Below are 18,819 nucleotides of genomic sequence, written 5' to 3' on the forward strand. Positions count from 1 at the left end.
CCCCCCCCCGGGGGGCCCCATATTGGCGAAATACTAAATGGCCGCCACCCGGATTAGAGGAAAATCAGTTAAATAACTTTTCAGGGGTTTTCGAGGTCGAGGAATCCAATTATGATGTTATTTTGATGAATCGAGGTCAAGGTCAACCCTCAAGGTCATCTTAAAGGTCATTTTTGAGTCAAACATGTCAGTTTTTGAGTTTTTTGTCAAGATTTACGTGAGGTTCACCATTTTATGTTTCTGGGTTGGGTAATCGAACTCTGACCTTATTTTTGACAATTCGAGGAAATATTTACATGTCTATTTCCGAATTTTCAGGCATATGCAGTTCATCAGTCTAATTAAAAAGGTACGGATTTTAATGTTTTATGAACTGTATGCCATATCCTTGTGTTTCATTTTTGTGCGATCATGATCCGGGTTCATGTATACATGATTATATACATGTCATAATTATGACGTCATAGGTCATGTGACCTGGCGGCCATATTGAAATTTATGAAAACTTTAAAAATGGATCCCTGCCTTCATTTTTCGATCGATTCATTTTGAACTTTGACCACTTATAGTACGCCATGTGATTGGATGCATATCCTAATTATAACGTCATAGGTCAGGTGACATGGCGGGATGGACCGGTATGGTCCCCGGATCATACCGCCCTTGGCACCCGTCAAAAATCGAAAGAGTATGGCATGGGCAACATCTGCGCCAAATTTGATGCTTTTGGAAGAATTTGAACCAAAATATCCCTCAGGGCCCTGACTATATGTCGTGATGGTAATCCATAAAAGGATTGTGGTGTCGTATTGTGGTATCATTCCGACCTTATATGGTTATTCTTTTGAGATTTCATCCCTCGGTTTTTTTGTTGTTGTTTTTTTCCCCCCTTGTTTCAATCGATTTGAGGGATGGGGGGAATGCAGATCTTAGGGGGTGCACCCGGAGCCCCTCCACCCCAAATCCCTCCAGGCCTGTCAAAAGTGATCGATTTGTTTCACATGTACTGAGGAAGAAGAAGAAGAAGCGGAAGAGGAGGAATAGGAAGAAGAAGAATGAACATGTACCAAAGATGTGGTCACGGAATGTGGGAAACTGCCTCGTGCAGGAAAGATTTATTTTAAGATTCCACTGTAAAGACTAAATATATAATAAGGTGTGCAAGTCTACCTAATATCGCACAGAGTTTCAAAAATTTAAACGTAAAATCTGCAACATTTACATTTAGAGGGGTCAATATATGGTTGAACCCCAAAATAATTGATACAAAAGGTTTTTCAATGGATTCTGGTACCATTGGGCATGCTAAATAACATACTAAAAATCTAGTAACATCTGACTTCCGGAAAGGGGTCATTTTCAAGATGGCGTCCAAGATGGCCGCCGGGAGCTTAAAATGGCCATATCTCAATTATTAATCAACCTAGAAAGGTGGTTTTGGTGTCTAACCCTAGGTTTTAGGGCCCAAGGAATCCAATTGAATCAATAAAATTACCATCAGTTAATTATTTATTGACAAGTCCAAGATGGCATCCCAAGGTGACATCCTGATCCACTAAAATGGCTCTGTCGAATAGTAGTCAACCTAGAGAGATATTTTCAGTGTGTATACCTAGGTTTAAGGCACCCAGGAAATCATCAAAATTACCGTTCTTAAATAAGCACAAAGTAATCAGGTAATCCAGTAAGCCAGGTTTACCAGCCCATTAGGCATTTGTTGTCTTATACAGTTAGTCGCTATTCATCGTCATCCTCCGACTCACCAGCTAATGAACCAAGTGTGTGTTTCAGATTGGAGATAAGAGTGTAATGTGTCTACACCACTGCCACCTGTGACTCCAGTCCACAGTATTCAGTGATCATTACAGACAAAGGTTTGTACAAAGCTTGAGAGGTTATGGCAAAGAACAGACTATTTTATATTGGGGAAGGGGGGGGGGGGGGGGGGGGGAGGGACTAAAAAATCTGACAAACAATTTATTTTCATCTCAAAAGGAATAAGTATATTATTTGGTACATGTATGCATAAACAAAATCCATATTTTTTAGACATTTCCAAAAGAAATGTACACAACTTGTACACAATGTACAATTCATTGTAACTGCTCCACTGCCTGCAAGACACTCCACTGCTCTTGTAGACGATATGGACTACCATGTACTACTGCCTGTGGACCGTGCCAACTTGAAGAATGTGACAATCCACATAAGTTTCTTCCAGAGGAGTCGGAGGATGACGATGAATAGCGACTAACTGTATAAGACAACAAATGCCTAATGGGCTGGTAAATCTGGCTTACTGGATTACCTGATTACTTTGTGCTTATTTAAGAACGGTAATTTTGATGATTTCCTGGGTGCCTTAAACCTAGGTATACACACTGAAAAAATCTCTCCAGGTTGACTACTATTCGACAGAGCCATTTTAGTGGATCAGGATGTCACCTTGGGATGCCATCTTGGACTTGTCAATAAATAATTAACTGATGGTAATGTTATTGATTCAATTGGATTCCTTGGGCCCTAAAACCTGGGTTTATACACAAAAACCACCTTTCTAGGTTGAATAATAATTGAGATATGGCCATTTTAAGCTCCCGGCGGCCATCTTGGACGCCATCTTGAAAATGACCCCTTTCCGGAAGTCAGATGGTACTACATTTTTAGTATGTTATTTAGCATGCCCAATGGTACCAGAATCCATTGAAAAACCTTTTGTATCAATTTTTTGGGGGTTAGGTGAGTTTTTTTCGTATATTGACCCTACTAATTAAAGAAAATGCTTAAAGGGTTTAATTATGTTTGTTTTAAAGTGTATTAATACATTGTGCCAAAAATCAATGTTAGTTACTAAACGTTGGTGAAAAAGAAGCAGGAGGTATTTTCGCAGTAGTTTCTGTTATTGTCATTTTAATTTCCCAATTGAACAATCATCATCATCAACAACAACAACAACAACAACAACAACAACAACAACAACAACAACAACTTTTGTTGTTGATTGTTCAATTGGGAAACTAAAATCGAAATTACATTTTTTCATGAAATCTACATTTTTGTGCCCACTCCCCCCTATCCTAAAATCATGGATCTGTGCCTGGATATGCATCGCTTTTGGAATGGTTCTGTCCATTCACCCAGCACTCCCTCACACAGTCCTGGCTTGTTTTGGTTGATTCCACATTCACGTTCGATTGATTTTTACAATAAAATGCTTAATATTTTATATATTTTATTTTGGTATGGATTAAATCCCTTTTCGGGATTAAATTGTTATTAAATTAATTGGTAATTAATTAATTAAATGTTAATTTTAATTTTGTTTGTTAATTTATTTTAATTGTTGTTTAATTGTTAAATAATAATAATTTAAATAATTGTTTAAATAATAATTTAATTGTTAATTAAATGTTATTAAATTATTTTTTTACGCCTCCGCCAACAAAGTCATCAGAGGCATTATGGTTATCGGTTGTCCGTCCGGCTCTCCGTCTGGCCGTGATAAGTTATCGCTGTAACAAGAACCTAACGGCTGAATGGATCAAAGTCAAACCTGGTACAAGTATGTCGAATGATGTAAATATGAATTGACAAGATGTTGGGGTCAAGATGTCAAAGGTCAGAGGTTCCGTTAAGTGAAAAATCTGTTACTGAGCTAACTTGTGAAATAGTGATAGGATTTTCACTAAACTTGAAACAAGTATATATTATGATGCAAAGATGAACTGGTTAAATTTTGGGGTCAAGAGGTCAAAGTTAAGAGGTCATGCTTAATATCAATTATTTTGTTACCACAATAACTTACGAATGTCTGAAGGTATCAGCCAAACTTGGTACAGGTATTATAATGATGCAAGGATGAACTGATTCGATTTTGGGGTCAGGAGGTCAAAGGTCATGTTAAGTAAAAATTGTTACCATGCTAAATTGTGAACCAGTGATGGGAGTTTGACCAAACCTGGTATAATTAGGTTTACTCTGCATGAGATGCAGAGGAATACTTATTGTTTTTCCTCAAACTTTTTATTATTATTATTTTTCTTATTCTTCCGCCAGATTTTCACTTTCGAAAATTTAAAATCAATGTTCTCAGTAACCGCTGGTCCGAGTGACAGGACCTTTTCACCAAATGATTGGCTAAACATGTGGAATTTTTTTTACTGCTAATTATGAGGTCATAGGTCACATGGTATGGGCGCCATCTTGGAAAACACCTTCTCCTTTGCCCCTCTATATCTCTGAAACGGCTCAATGGAAAATATAGTGTCATGGCTCATTCTAAAGAACTCTGCAATGGGACCAAAACACGTGTTTATTTAGGATATTACAAATGCTAATGTTACGAAGTTAGAATTCGACAAATAGACCCCCTTGATGTCACGAATATGATATATATATTTTTAACGACCTAAGTGAAAAAAAATTCAGAATGCAAAAAATTTCGACATCATACGTCACATGGTTCAGCCACCATATTGTTTTTCATGAGTAATACTAAAACCCCTTTTACTCCGCAATGGATCGAGCACAAACTTTGAATGCACAATCACATGCCCATGACGAACAAAAAGTTCCTGCATGATGACGTCCTACGTCGCATCATTTAGGAGTTATGACATTTTTAAGCATAAACTTTAAATCCTATCTCCTCCCTTATTTTTGAAGATATCAAATGGAAACTTTACACAAATGTTCCCCATGTGGGGAAGTTAAAACGTTACTTGGGAAGTTTCGGTAAGTCACATGGGTTGGCCATAATAAATAAATAAAAACCAAAAAAAACCCCACCTTTAGAGGCCATTTTTCCACGCAAAGCGGGGGTTGGCCTTTTTCGAGGACCGTGGTTGTTGTTGTTTTTTGGTCCCCTTTTTGAAGCAATGTTTTACAGCTGGATGCCCTTCCTGCTGCCAACCCTTTTTGTCACCTTTTACGACAAGCAGGGAATTACCAGTGAACTGGTACTCAATTAGCCAACCTCGGAAGGATGACAGGCTGAGTCAACCCCCCTGGCGTTAATTCAGCGATCGACCAGGATTCGAACCCAGGATCCTAGGATCCTAAGCTGGCACCCTCGCCGCTAGCCCAACACCAGGCTGGCACCCTGGCCATAATAAATAATTGAATGAAAATCTTAAAAAGCTTCTATATCTTGAACCGCTGCATTGATCGACTTGAAACTTTAATGCAATGTAGCTCTCATCAAGGGGGGCAATAAGAAATGTTTAAAACTTCAACATGATTGGTTGTACGGTCTGGAAGATAGAAGTCGTTATTGCTGGAAGAAGAAACGCAACACTTTTCCTTCTCAGGCCATGTGACTGATTGGTTTCCTGCATCGTAGCTTCGCATACCCTTGGTGATTTCGAGAGATAAGAGGAGAAGAATAGGGTAAGTTGGAAATTTGTGGGATTTGTAGTTTTTAAGTTAGAATAATAAGGTAATAAAGAAATCACGCCTTTGCCGAGGGCAGCGCCTTAATTTTCACTTGGCGCGATACGTGCAGGTTGGCCATACGGGCTCGTTTCAGCTCGGATTTGAATTTGGTTTTTGGATTTGGTAGTGGCTCGGGGGTGTTAACACCTGACCACCACAAACCTGGTACAAATCGGATAAATTTTGACTCAGGTGGTGAGTGGGTAATTATATAATTTTTCACTTTTTTTTTTTTTTTTTTTTTTTTTTTTTTTTTTTTTTTTTTTTTTTTTTTTTTTTTTTTTTTTTTTTTGTATACAATATCGAGGCTCGTGAAAGAGCGAACATTAATCACACAGAAAGACAAACCGACACATAAAACATATAACATAGGGAGCGGTAGACAAGATGGGGAGAGAGGGGGAAGGACACAAACACAACATTTGAGAGCAGGGACCGAGAGACATGGAGACATCGAGAGATCTGAGAGAGGGCGAGGGCTTTGGGGGGGGGGGGGGGCGTGGGAAGGGGGCAGTGGGAGAGGTATAAAACATATGGACACTGCCAGGACTTCCAGGAAAGAAGTTGGAATTTCAAACAAGGTGGATCTGGGGTGAATTAGCGGGGGTAGAAAAGATCAAGGTTTTGGATGGGGGAAGATAAGAGATGGTGGTGAACAGCTGTTTTAAAGACCTGGAGGGAGGAGTGGGATTGAAGGGAGTGAGGGAGTTTGTTCCAGAGGCGGGAGAAAAGAGGAATGAAAGAGTGAAGGTGAGCGGAGAGCCGAGATTTCGGCAGTTTAACCATCAGAGGGTTGCTGGCAGATCTTGTGCGACCTGTAGGAATATTTGGGGGACAGAGCACAGAGAGAGCTGGGGGTGCAAGGCCGGAGAGGAGTCGGTAGAAGACAGAAAGACCACCTACCTGCCTGCGGTGAGTGAGTGAAAGGCCCTCAGAGATAGCTTCATCGCGGGAGATTCCAATAATTCTGAAAGCTTTGGTTTCAACAGCGTGAAGCCGAGCTAGGTGTGAGGCAGGAGCACCGGCCCATAGGGGAGAACAGTATTCCATTGAGCTGCGGATGAAAGCCTTGTATGTGGTGAGGAGCTCAGGTGTGCCGAGGAAGGACTTCGCACGACGGAGGATGCCCAGTCGGCGACTGGCTTTGGAGGCCAGCTTGGAAATGTGGTTTTCCCAAGAAAGATCATGGCAGATAGTGAGACCCAAAATCTTCAGCGACAGAACTTCTTGGAGAGGATTGTTGAGAAAGTAGATGGGAGGGTTGTCCAGTCGATCTTTTCGGAGAGACATAGTAAGAGTGTGAGATTTGTCAGGATTGAAAGACATGTTCCACTTGTTTGACCAGTCTGTGATTTTGTCCAGGTCTTCAGAGAGTGAGGAGGCAGCAGACTGCCGATCTGAGGGAAGAGGAATGGAGCGGCAGAGAGTGGAGTCATCAGCAAAGAGATAGAGAGGATTTTCGAGAGAGTCAGAGAGATCATTGATGAAGACCAGAAAAAGCACGGGGCCCAGAACACTGCCTTGGGGAACTCCAGCCTGAACAGGAAGAGGAGATGAGAGAAACCCATTCAGGGCCACACGTTGACGACGACTAGAGAGGAAGTCCGCCAGCCATGCGTGGAGATTTCCATGGATACCAAAGGAGGAGAGTTTGGTGAGCAGAGCGGGGTGCCAGACCGTGTCGAAGGCACGTGATATGTCGAGGGAGACAGCTCTAATTTCCTGTTTGGCATTGAGGACCTCCATCCATTGTTGAGACAGCAGAAGCAGCATGTCCAGAGTAGAGTGACCTGGTCTGAAACCAAATTGATGATCAGAGATCAAGCCATTGGAGAAGAGGAAAGATTTCATATCAGAAGCAATGATGGATTCCATGACTTTGCTGATAATTGGGAGAAGGCTGATTGGTCTGTAGTTGCTAGGATCTGTTTTTGCACCTTTTTTGTGCAAAGCGGTGATGTTGGCTGATTTCCAAGCAGATGGCAGTTGACCTTGAGCAAAAGAGAGAGTGAAGAGAACAGAGAGAGGGTGAGATAGAGCAGCAGAGCAGGATTTTAGGACCCGTGGGCTGATGCCGTCGGGTCCAGTTGCAGAATCAGAGTCGAGGGTTGACAGAAACTTTTCCACCTTGTCAGGAGGAAAGGACACGGAGTCCAGGAGCAGCAGGGTACGACTGGGTATGGTGGGTACAGAGAGGGATGGGTTTGGGACACAAGATTTAGAGGCAAACACAGAGTTGAGGCATTCAGCTTTTTCACGTGCGGAGTCAGCTGTGTAGCCGTTTGAGGTAAGGGAGGGGATGGAGGGGGAACAAACACCAGAAACGGATTTGACCAGACGCCACCAGGATTTGGAAGAGGGAGACAGATAAGAGAGTTCGGTCTTGAGAACGGAGAGATATTGTTTCCTGGCTCTCCTGAGGGTGGACACACACTTGTTTCGGGCTTTGTGAAAGGAAATGAGATTTCCTTCCGTTGGATTTGCTTTCCAGGAGACGAAGGCAAGTTGTTTCTGGGCAACAGCCTCACCACAAGATTCCGTGTACCATGGACGGGAGGAAGGGTATGACAACTGAAGACGAGATGGGATAAATCTGTGCATGAGAGAGAGCAATTTACTTTGGAAGAATTCCCAGGATGAGTTGATGTCAGAGGTGGTAGAGATGGGAGACCAGTCCAGATGATTGATGGCTGCTTGAAGACCGTGCCAGTTGGCCTGAGTGAAATGCCAGACTCGTCGACGCTGAGCAGGCTCCCTGAGGATGGTCAGAGAGATGTCCACTTTAACAAGGACATGATCAGATGATCCGATCGGAGCAGAAGAAGAGCAGCAGACATTTTCAGGGAAGTTAGTCATAACCAAGTCCAGAAGAGAAGATGTTCCGTTGACTGAGATCCGGGTCGGGAAATTGACAGATTGTGTCAGTCCCAGTGAGTCGCAGAAGTCCTTTGCTGAGGAGCCATGGCTGGTGAGAGAGGTACCCACACCCAGCCAACTGGCATGATGACAGTTGAAATCACCACATATGAGGAAGAGAGAGTTGGGATGAGTAGATAGAAGTTGGTCCATATCATCAGACAGCGAGATGTAGATGGAGTCATCACTGTTTGGTGGACGGTACAACACACATATGAACAAGAGGTGGGAGCGAAGGGGAAGCCGTAGCCAGAGGTATTCCTGGGGGTGAGGTGGAGAGAGTGCAGTGCAGGGCGAGTGAGGAAGAGAGTTTTTGATAAAGATAGCAACCCCGCCTCCAGGACGAGGCTCAGGTCTATCATACCGGAGGAGGGAGTAGCCCGGGAGAGATACTATGGAATCAGAGACATCATAAAGGAGGAAAGTTTCTGTTAAGCAGATCACGTCTGGTTTGACAGAAGCAACCTGTATGGAGAGATCAGTTAAGTTTGAACGAAGGCCCCGGATGTTTGAGGTCCATACCGTTAATGAAGAGGAAGGGGGAGCATCAGATACAGAACAGGGGGGAGGAGGGGTAGGGTAAGATGTGGAAGCGGTGGAAGAGGTAGGGAGAGCTGTTGAAGGTGTGTCAGAGATTTCAGAATAGCTCGGAGAAAGGGAAGGATGGGGCGGACAAAAGGTTTGATGGTGATTGGGTGAGCCACAATGAGGTGTTATTTGAGGAGGGGGAAGAGCGAGGCAGAAGGTTGGGGGAGATGGAGGTGAGAGTTTGAAGGGGGAAGAAGCGGGGAGGACGCTTTGAGGAGGGGGAGTGAGCGGGGGGAAATTGAGAAGCAATGAGGGTGGGGAGATTTGAAGGGGAGGGGTGAGGGGGGAGTTTGGGAGGGAAGGGACAAGGGGAGGGATTTGAAAGGGATGGGATATGGGGGAGATTTGGAGGGGAGGGGTGAGGCAGGAGTCTAGGAGGGGAGGGGCGAGGGGGCGTCTTGGCGGGGAGGGGTGAGGGAGTAGTTTAGGAGGGAGGGGGCAAGGGGGGAGATTTGAAAGGGATGGGTGATGGGGAAGATTTGGAGGGGAGGGGTGATGGGGAAGATTTGGAGGGGAGGGGTTATGGGGAAGATTTGGAGGGGAGGGGTGAGATTGGATTTTTGAAAGTGTACGATTTATGGGAAACGAACATTTATTGCAAAATGAGTTTCTTGTGACCTTCGAGTTAAAAATACGTTTAAGGATGCTGGATGGAGGATGGAGTGCAGGAGAGTTTAGGGAATGTAGAACAAAGGCACTATAGGAGATGGATATTTTTTTTGGGATGAATTGATTTGGTGAGCAAGTCGAAAGCAGCCTTTTAAAGAAGAAGAAGAAAAAGGTGTTATAAAATATGACGGAATACATAACTTGAGGGGAAAGTGTAAACATTGAAGGTTAATGAGTGAAAACTATCTGGGGAAATGGGGGAGAAACACGTGGTCGAAGAACGAACGAACGAATAAGAATGAATAAACGAATGAGAACAGAGAAGGAAATGTTTTTTTTTTTTTTTTTTTTTTTTTTGAGTTGAGATTTACACAAGGAAGTAGGCTATGGGTGAAAAGACTGGGAATACAGAGAACGAAAGTTATTGGATCACAAACGACGGACCACTGAGAGAAAAACAAAGCCTCAAGGTTGTACAGTGCACACTGTACAAGGCCTTGCTCGCGACACGGCAAACAGACGATCAATTTATGAAAGATAAACACCGAGAAACAACCAAAGTTGCACACAATAACTTCACACACCGAAAGATAAATACAGTTTCGACAAAATACAATTGTGAACAGACTTAACTTCGAAAAACGTGGAGACCGTGTGGAGCTTCGAAAATCCCTCAAATCCACTTGGCGCGATTCGTGCAGGCTGGCCGTACGTGCTTGTCTTAACTCGGATTTGAATTCTATTTGCACTTTTCATGGAATGTTGGGGGTTGTGCAGCCACTGACAACTTTTAATTGGTCAAAATCGGTTGACGTTAAGTTAAGTTAAGACGTTATGTTGGTGGACGTTAAGCTGGGCCTCCCTTCTGTCGACATAGTTGAACGTTAAGCTGGCCGTCCCTTCTGTTGGCATTAATCATGACATACGATCATGTATTATATTTGAAATTTCGTGTCAATATTCACGGATCGCCCCTTGGGAAATTTGAGACACATCATTGGTCTTTCATGTCACGTGGTAGGCAATGTGATCACTTGGGCGATGACTTTTGAGCCCATTGAGTTGTATTTGCATTGGCGGGGAAGACGCTTTTTTGTGCTCTTGCTTATCTTTGCAAATCCGATTGAATACCTATTTCCACTGTGGGAGCCCATTTTGAATTTCCAAGTGTTCGTGAGATGTCTATCCTCAAGAGTAGGCAAATTATTGCCGGCCTCTAAATATAAATTTGTCCCTCATCCTTTTAATTGTCAAGATAGCTAAATAACATGCATTATAATGACAAATCTCCTTTCTGGTCTCTTCTTATCAAAAATCCACATGCAAGCACCAATCTTCAATGTATTGCTCATGAGAAGAACACTAATATTAGATGGAATGATAGAAATGTTTCAGTAATAAATTATTTGATGAATCTTAACGATACTGCATTATGGTTTAAAAGAAATGTTTTTTTTTTTTGGTATACAGAATCGAGGCTCGTGCAAGAGATAAAATCTTGTATAATCAAATCAAAAAATTATTGTTCAATCTTGTTTAAAATTTTAATCTGTAATGAGTTTGTAAAGTTTTGACTTTACCCCTTTACCCCATGTAAAGTTTTGACTTTTTCAACATATTTCAACATACAGCTATTTGATCTTCATTTCAACAATATTGATAGATAAAGGTGATATAATATAACAACTATCATGAAACATTTACATTTTGTAGTCCATTGTATAATTTAAATAAACATAAATGCAAATTTTGCATGTGGAAAAAGTAAGTACACCCTTGGCTCTAATAGGTGGTATTGTCCCCTTTGGCAGAAACAACCTCAAGTAGGCGTTTCTTATAACTGTCTACCAGTCTCTGACATCGACTGGGATAAATTTTTGCCCACTCCTCCATGCAGAATTCTTCCAGCTGTGCGATGTTTGAGGGGTTTCTTGCATGCACAGCTCGTTTCAAATCCCCCCACAACATTTCGATGGGATTTAGATCCGGGCTTTGACTTCGCCATCCCAGAACCCTCCATTTCTTTCTTTTCAGCCATTCCTTGGTGGATTTACTGGTATGTTTAGGGTCATTGTCATGTTGTAAGGTCCACCTTCGGTTGAGCTTCAACTTTCCGACAGATGGCCTCACATTATCCTCAAGCACCCTCTGGTACAATGAAGAATTCATAGTGGATTCTATGATGGTGAGCTGCCCAGGCCCTGATGCAGCAAAGCTGTCCCAAACCATAATATTTCCACCACCATGCTTTACAGTTGGTATCAGGTTCTTGTGATCAAATGTTGTGTTTGGTTTTTGCCAAACATGTCTTCTGGTACTGTGGCCAAATAGCTCTGCCTTTGGCTCATCTGTCCAGAGCACATTGTTCCAGAAGTGCTCGTCTTTGCCTAGGTGTTCATTGGAAAACTTTAGTCTTTCCCTGATGTTCTTTCTGGACAGCAAAGGTTTCCTCCTGGCACACCTCCCATGTAGATCTAATTTGTGCAGCCTCTTTCTAATGGTAGACTCGTGCACTTTGACATCAACAGTGGCAAGAGCTACCTGTAGGTCCCGTGATGACATTCTGGGGTTCTTAGAGACTTCTTTCAGCATCTTGCGGTCTGCTCTCCGGCTGAACTTGCTGGGGCGGCCTGGCCTGAACAAGTTGGCAGTTGTTTGGAATCTTCTCCACTTGTAGATGATCTTCCAGACAGTCGAATGATTGATTTCAAATTGTTTGGAGATCTTTTTAAATCCCTTCCCAGACTCGTAGGCATCTATAACCTTCTATCCGAAGGCCTCAGAGACCTCTTTTGATCTAGGCATGGTGACGCCGCACACTTCAACAACAAAGAGCAAACCAAACTAAATGTCTGAGGTTTAAATAAGACATGTACCTCCAAGATCCTCTCTAACGATGTTCTAATCATTTGCACCTGAGCTGGTGCACCTGATTCTAATTTCAGGTATACTCAAAGGCAAAAGTTATTGTGACACACAAACAACAAACAGAATCAGTGTTAAACTTTTACTGCCGCGAATGAAATGTTATTACATGGAAAGACAAATGTTTCAAGGTATGGTAACGATCAACAGTCCATAAGAACAGCGCACCTGGCATATGCAAATGAGCCACAACACAAGAGGGGGTTCACAAGCAAGTTCACACGGTCAGTAGCGAGTGTGTCCACCTTGTGCATTGATGCAGGCCTGGCACCTTCACCTCATTGAGACCACTACACGTCGATGAAAGTCCTGGGGAAGATCATTCCATATCCGAGGAAGGATTTGGCGGAGTTCCTGCAGCGTTGTTGGAGGATTCGGATGACGTCGTAAACGTCGCTCCATTTTATCCCAGACATGTTCAATGGGTGACAAATCAGGGGATCTTGCAGGGTAACATCCAGGATCCAGGATAACACATTAACATTGTTCTGATTAAGAACCATTTACCCGAGGCGTGGCATGTCGAACTTGTTCCAGAACGATGAATAGAGATGTTTTTCTGACTTCTGCACTTCTTAAGACTGCATTGAGTGGAAATGATAAGCGTCTGGTTGTCTGGACTTTTAAAGTGAACATTGCTGGCCATTTTTCTCGAATATGTCATGCATCTTGCAAATTTTGTACAATTCGAAAAACAACTGCTTGGTTGGTTGCGTTTCTTCGACCATTTTAACACACTCTTTCTCTGGTTAAAATCCAAAAATTCATTCACAAGATTACCAATGAAAAAATTCCATGTCACAATAACTTTTGCCTCTGAGTATATTTGAAGTCATGATAAATGTAGGGGTGCACTTACTTTTTCCACATGCGAAATTTGCATTTATGTTTATTTAAATTATACAATGGACTACAAAATGTAAATGTTTCATGATATTTGTTATATTATATCACCTTTATCTATCAATATTGTTGAAATGAAGATCAAATAGCTGTATGTTGAAATGTGTTGAAAAAGTCAAAACTTTACATGGGGTGTACATACTTTTTCACGTGAAAAAAAAAAAAAAATATATATATATATATATATATATACTATATATATATTATATATATATTATATTATATATATATATATATATATATATATATATATATATATATTATATATATATATATATATATATATTCTTTTTTTTCTTCTTTTTTTAACATATATTTCAACCGAGTTCAGGGATTTGAAAGTATAACTTCGACTTTGTTCGGCACCAAGAGTTGCCTATATGATGGAAAGACATCTACATATCTCTCTCTTTGCAGTACTGTGTAAATACCAACTTGGGGATAGGATCTGTGAATGATTTGTCTTACAAAACAAATATCTTCTGGTGCTCCTACTTTTTGTGATTAAATTGTGTTCCTTGTTGACCAACTGGTAAGACAATGTCTGACTCAGTATTATCAAGAACTCCCCATCCTCTGATCTCCCCCTCCCTACTTCCTGCCACTTTGAAGACAACCCGACCAAGTCTCATCCTTTGTCCTCATTCACTATAAACTATAAAGGGAGTGAAATCAGCTGAATCGACAGGATATTCCTGGAATGTTCATGTTGAGTCCTGTTCAATGTATGCCGGCAAAGTATTTTGTTGTAACCCTTGTTGTATCCTGAGTGAATGTCCTCCAAAGAAATAAATCTTCAAAATTGTTATTGGTGTGGACATTTTAGTCTGTTTAAATTCTACTACACCACGTTTATGTGGGAATTTCCCAAGAGGCGCCTTTTTGATTATCAGGTAAATATCACCTTTGTAGTATATATTGTTTCAGATAACAGACTCGTGTCGGCGTCGTTACAGCGATTGGGAAGGAGCACGGCGGCCATTATATTTCGGCGCATTTGTCGTCATGTCGCATTATTTAATCGGCGTCGTTACAGCGATTGGGAAGGAGCACGGCGGCCATTATATTTCGGCGCATTTGTCGTCATGTCGCATTATTTAATGATATTATACAAATGAAATGTATTATTGGACTGTCGGATTGTCGGACTTAATGGGATTTCCTATTTTAATTGCGAATGACGATTTGTGCCTTCAAGCAAAGCAAAGACTTCGTTTTATATTTTTTCAAAAATCACTGAGGTAAAGTGTGTTTGCATGGTTCGAGCTTTGTTTTATTTTTAATAAATCACTGAGGTATTGCTTTTCAACACGCCTTCATACTTTTATCCACCCTTCCACCTTCCCTACTCCTCCTCCTCCTCCACTTACTCATTTCTTCGATATTCCACTCACACCCCAAATTACCTTATATATTTACCCAATTCCATTCCTTTCCAAATGCAACAAAGATTCCACTAAACAAGAAAATGTCCTTCAATCCGATTTTGATGTACCCAAAATGTGCCAGGAATGTAGCATGAATGCACAACATTTTGATTTTCATTTCATTCAAACGAACCTTTGAGTTGTCAATATTTAGTTGCTTAATTTGTAAAAGTTTTTGGAGCAGTTATGTCTGAGAATAATAAAAGCAATAACCAACAAGAACGGCACTAGGTAGAGCGCATACCTCCGCCAAGCTGAACAATTTACATTTTCCAAAGAATGTCGGGATGCAAATGTAGCCTATTCGTTTTTGTCACACATCAAGTTCGAATCAGCTTTTTATTTTCACTTACCCAAACTCATCCACAAAATTTTGGCATAATCCATCCACAACTTTGAAATGTCATGATATATATCGTTTTTGGCCCCATCTCTCAATGGTGAAGAATCACCTAAAATTTAAACAAATTGTCGAATCCGGATCGTCACCAAAATCGAAACAATTTGTCCTTGTTGCGCACACAACCTGTCCACCAAGTTTTGTCCAAATCCGTCAATTTTTTTTTGGATATCCTGCTCACAGACAGACAAACAGACAGGGGTAAAAAATAACCTCTGCCCACCTTGGGTGGCAGAGGTAATTATTGTGTCAAGGCTTGACTTTATGACAATTGCCACAAGTTGTCTTACTCCCTATATCTTTGGCTATGCAGAGACGGTGGTGGTTGATGACGGTGACCCAGAGGAGGAGATGGGGGAGAAGGTGGGGAAAGCGAGCCAACACTTTGAAGGGATGCTTGGCTTGCTGGTGATAGCTCTGAAAAAGTACCAGAATAAAACAAGAAACATCAATGAACTGTCAGAAAAAGGGATGTAATTATATATATATATATTTATATGTATGTATGTATGTATGTATGTATGTATGTATGTATGTATGTATGTATGTATATATATATATATATATATATATATATATATATATATATACATACATATACATACATACATACATACATACATACATACAGATGACGTACGACTTCATTAATGAATAATGGTTTAATGATTGTTTGTTGTTGATTGAAATGATTTAATATTTCTCCTTTACAATTTTCACATGACAGATATATTTAGGTGCCAGCCGGTTTTTATCTTCTATGTTTTCACATTAGACCAGGAACTCTGCCAACATAAAAATACTTTTACAAGGTGACATTAACGGCATTAGTTCATTAACGGCAAACAGGTGTTTTTTTAAATACAATTTACTTCTCAACAAAACAGGTTTGCGATTTAAACTGTCACGGACGTGGGACAAGGCGATAACATCTCTCCCACCTCGTCTAAAATTGTCACGGAATGCCCGGATTGGTCAATAGACCAATTCACCCTACCAACGGTTGATGCCATGTGGCGATTTTAAAGCTGCTTCTTCACTTCAGCATCCACAGTGACCAAGGCGAGTGGATTCCAGCCGAAACGTCAGCTCTACTTTTAAGTCCAGCTTTTTCAATTATAAACCTTTTTCGTTTCAGGAAAAATAAATAATGATCATTGGTGAAAACCTAAGATGAAGGCTACATATTTTGCCTGCTTGGAATATAACACTGAAAAAAAAAAAAATCATGAATTGGGATCCGAGATTCATATCCCTTTTACTGTGCTGTTATCCACAGCCTCCTGTTATCCTTGTCCAGCATATGATACATGCACAAGCTCCTCAATGAGCCTAAGAACTGTAGAATAAGAAAAAAAGCTGGAACTAAAATAAATTTTGAAAAGTCAAAAACAAAAATAACTTGGTAATGACGTGAACACCATACAACATCCACAAAGATACATCGCATTTCCAATATGCAGATTAAATTATCTTTCTACATCAAAACATTCACATGAATGAGGAACCAAAAATATTATATAATGGTCCAGATGAACCCAAATGTGAGGAAGCAGTGACTGCTTTAAATAGAAGATGTTAAAAAACATGGTTGATAGTTTGCAAAATCCTTTTTTTTAGAATCACTAAATAACTCTAACAAACGGTGAAATAAATGCTTCATGGATGAAAACGAATACTGACCATCTTGGGAGAGCAACGAAGAGGGATGCAAGTTATGGAGGATTAGGCCGTCTTCTTGTTTAAGAGCTTCACTCTCAACAAGTTGGTCTTCCATCTAAACACAAGACAGAAAAACGCAAATAAAATCATTAAATAGGAAAATGTAAGTACATGTTTGGTTTTCTTAGCATCAAGATGATTACGGGATAAGATACAAGTTTTGTTCAAATGAAAAAAGTCCATATTCTTTCATCTCCATGTTTGTAGTTGTTTGTTCACATACCAAGACAATATTTTGATATGCATGATGTCACAATGTAATTATCAAATAAGAGCAATAAATATTTTTTGGAGAATAATACATTAGTGATCACAATTACGACTTTGTATTTGATTTTATAAGACTGATTAAATGCAGCACGGGGCTGGCAAGATGGCCTACAGATCTGAGCCATGCCTATTAAAAGACCATGATGGCCTCGTGGTTTGTTTGAATCTCGACCGAATTATAAACTCTCATTCTGGTGTCTTGCAGACAGGGAAAACCATCAATGTGTGTGCTGTCCCTCAGATGGACGTGAAAGTGGGCGGCCCAACTGCCAGCATTATTTGGTGGGCGTTAAAGGTGAGCTATCACCAGCATCCTGGTCAAATCCCAAATTCCTGCTCTAACCTACAGGAGGCACTGCATCAGCGGCACAGCCACAACCCTCAGCAATGATGCAAACCAGCAGCCACTTGCTGCACACAACATGAAATCATCTATGGTTGCCAAGGCATCTTTGGTTCAGGAACAGTGACTTCTCTGTGAAATAAAACCAACAATGTACTGTCCTTTCCAAACACCTTGTAGCTTCTTCTTCTTCCAACATCTTTTGTTCCCTTTCAGGCCAGCTTAAAATCCTGCACCGCATCTCTCCGTTGTGATGAGACTTCCTTCATGCTTTCAACAACCATTCCCTTCAACCTGGTTTCAATGTCGATATTAATTTGGAAGAACTTGGGATCCAGAAGAAATCAAGTCTGCAGAGTGCCAACTCAGGGCCATTAACAGTCTGTATCCTCCAACTTTTCTTCCCACGGGTCCTGCCACCTCGACCACTCTGTTTTCTTTTTTTTGGATATGAGATTGAGGCTCATGTAAGAGCTAACAGTAATGACAAAAAAAAACAAATGGACACAAAAGACATAATAAAGGGAGCAGGAGACAAGATGGGGAGAGAGGGGGAAGCACACAAGTACAATATTTGAGAGAAGGAACATCGGGAGATCTGTGGGAGGGAGAGGGCTTGGGGGGAGGAGGCGTGGGAAGGGGGGTGGGGGTGGGAGAGGTAAAAACCACATGGACACAGCTAGCACTTCCAGGAAAGAAGTCGGTATTTCAGAAAGGTGGATCTGGGATGAATTAACGGGGGTAGAAAAGCTCAAGATTTTTGGATGGGGGAAGACAAGAGATGGTTGCGAACAGCTGTTTTAAAGAACTGGAGGGAGGAGTGGCATTGAAGAGAGTGAGGGAGTTTGTTCCAGAGGCGGGATAAAAGAGGAATGAAAGAGTGAAGGTGAGCAGAGAGTCTTGATTTTGGCAGTTTCACCAGCAGAGGGTTGCTGCCAGATCTTGTGCGACCTGTCGGAGTATTTGGGGCACAGAGCACAGACAGGGCTGGGGGGGGGGGGGGGGAGGGGAGGCTGGGCCAGGGAGGAGTCGGCAGAAGACTGAGAGACCACCAACCTTCCTGTGGTGAGTGAGTAAAAGACCCTCAGATTTAGCTTCATCGCAGGAAATTCCAGTCATTCTGAAAGCTTTGGTTTCAACAGCGCGAAGCCGAGCTAGATGTGAGGCATGAGCACCAGCCCAGAGGGGAGAGCAGTATTCCATTGAACTGCGGATGAAAGCCGTGTACGTGGTAAGGAGCTCAGGTATACCAAGGAAGAACTTCGAACGACGGACTGCTGAGT

At 41.4% G+C, this 18,819-nt stretch overlaps 1 protein-coding gene across 3 annotated transcripts in view; it reads right to left on the reverse strand.

Annotated features, from left to right (window-relative positions):
* LOC137424249 (uncharacterized) overlaps positions 1-18,819 on the reverse strand; it is a 201,648-nt gene that overhangs the window by 25,103 nt on the left and 157,726 nt on the right. For all 3 annotated transcript variants that reach the window (XM_078775971.1, XM_078775969.1, XM_078775972.1), the window contains exons 10-11: positions 16,885-16,978; positions 15,492-15,618 (exon numbers count right to left, since the gene is read on the reverse strand). In XM_078775971.1, the coding sequence (XP_078632097.1) occupies positions 15,492-15,618; positions 16,885-16,978 (221 nt within the window). The remainder of the gene's footprint in view (positions 1-15,491; positions 15,619-16,884; positions 16,979-18,819) is intronic.

This window comes from Myxine glutinosa, chromosome 1, assembly GCF_964187855.1.
Source record: "Myxine glutinosa chromosome 1, kmMyxGlut1.1, whole genome shotgun sequence".
Lineage (NCBI taxonomy): Eukaryota > Metazoa > Chordata > Myxini > Myxiniformes > Myxinidae > Myxine > Myxine glutinosa.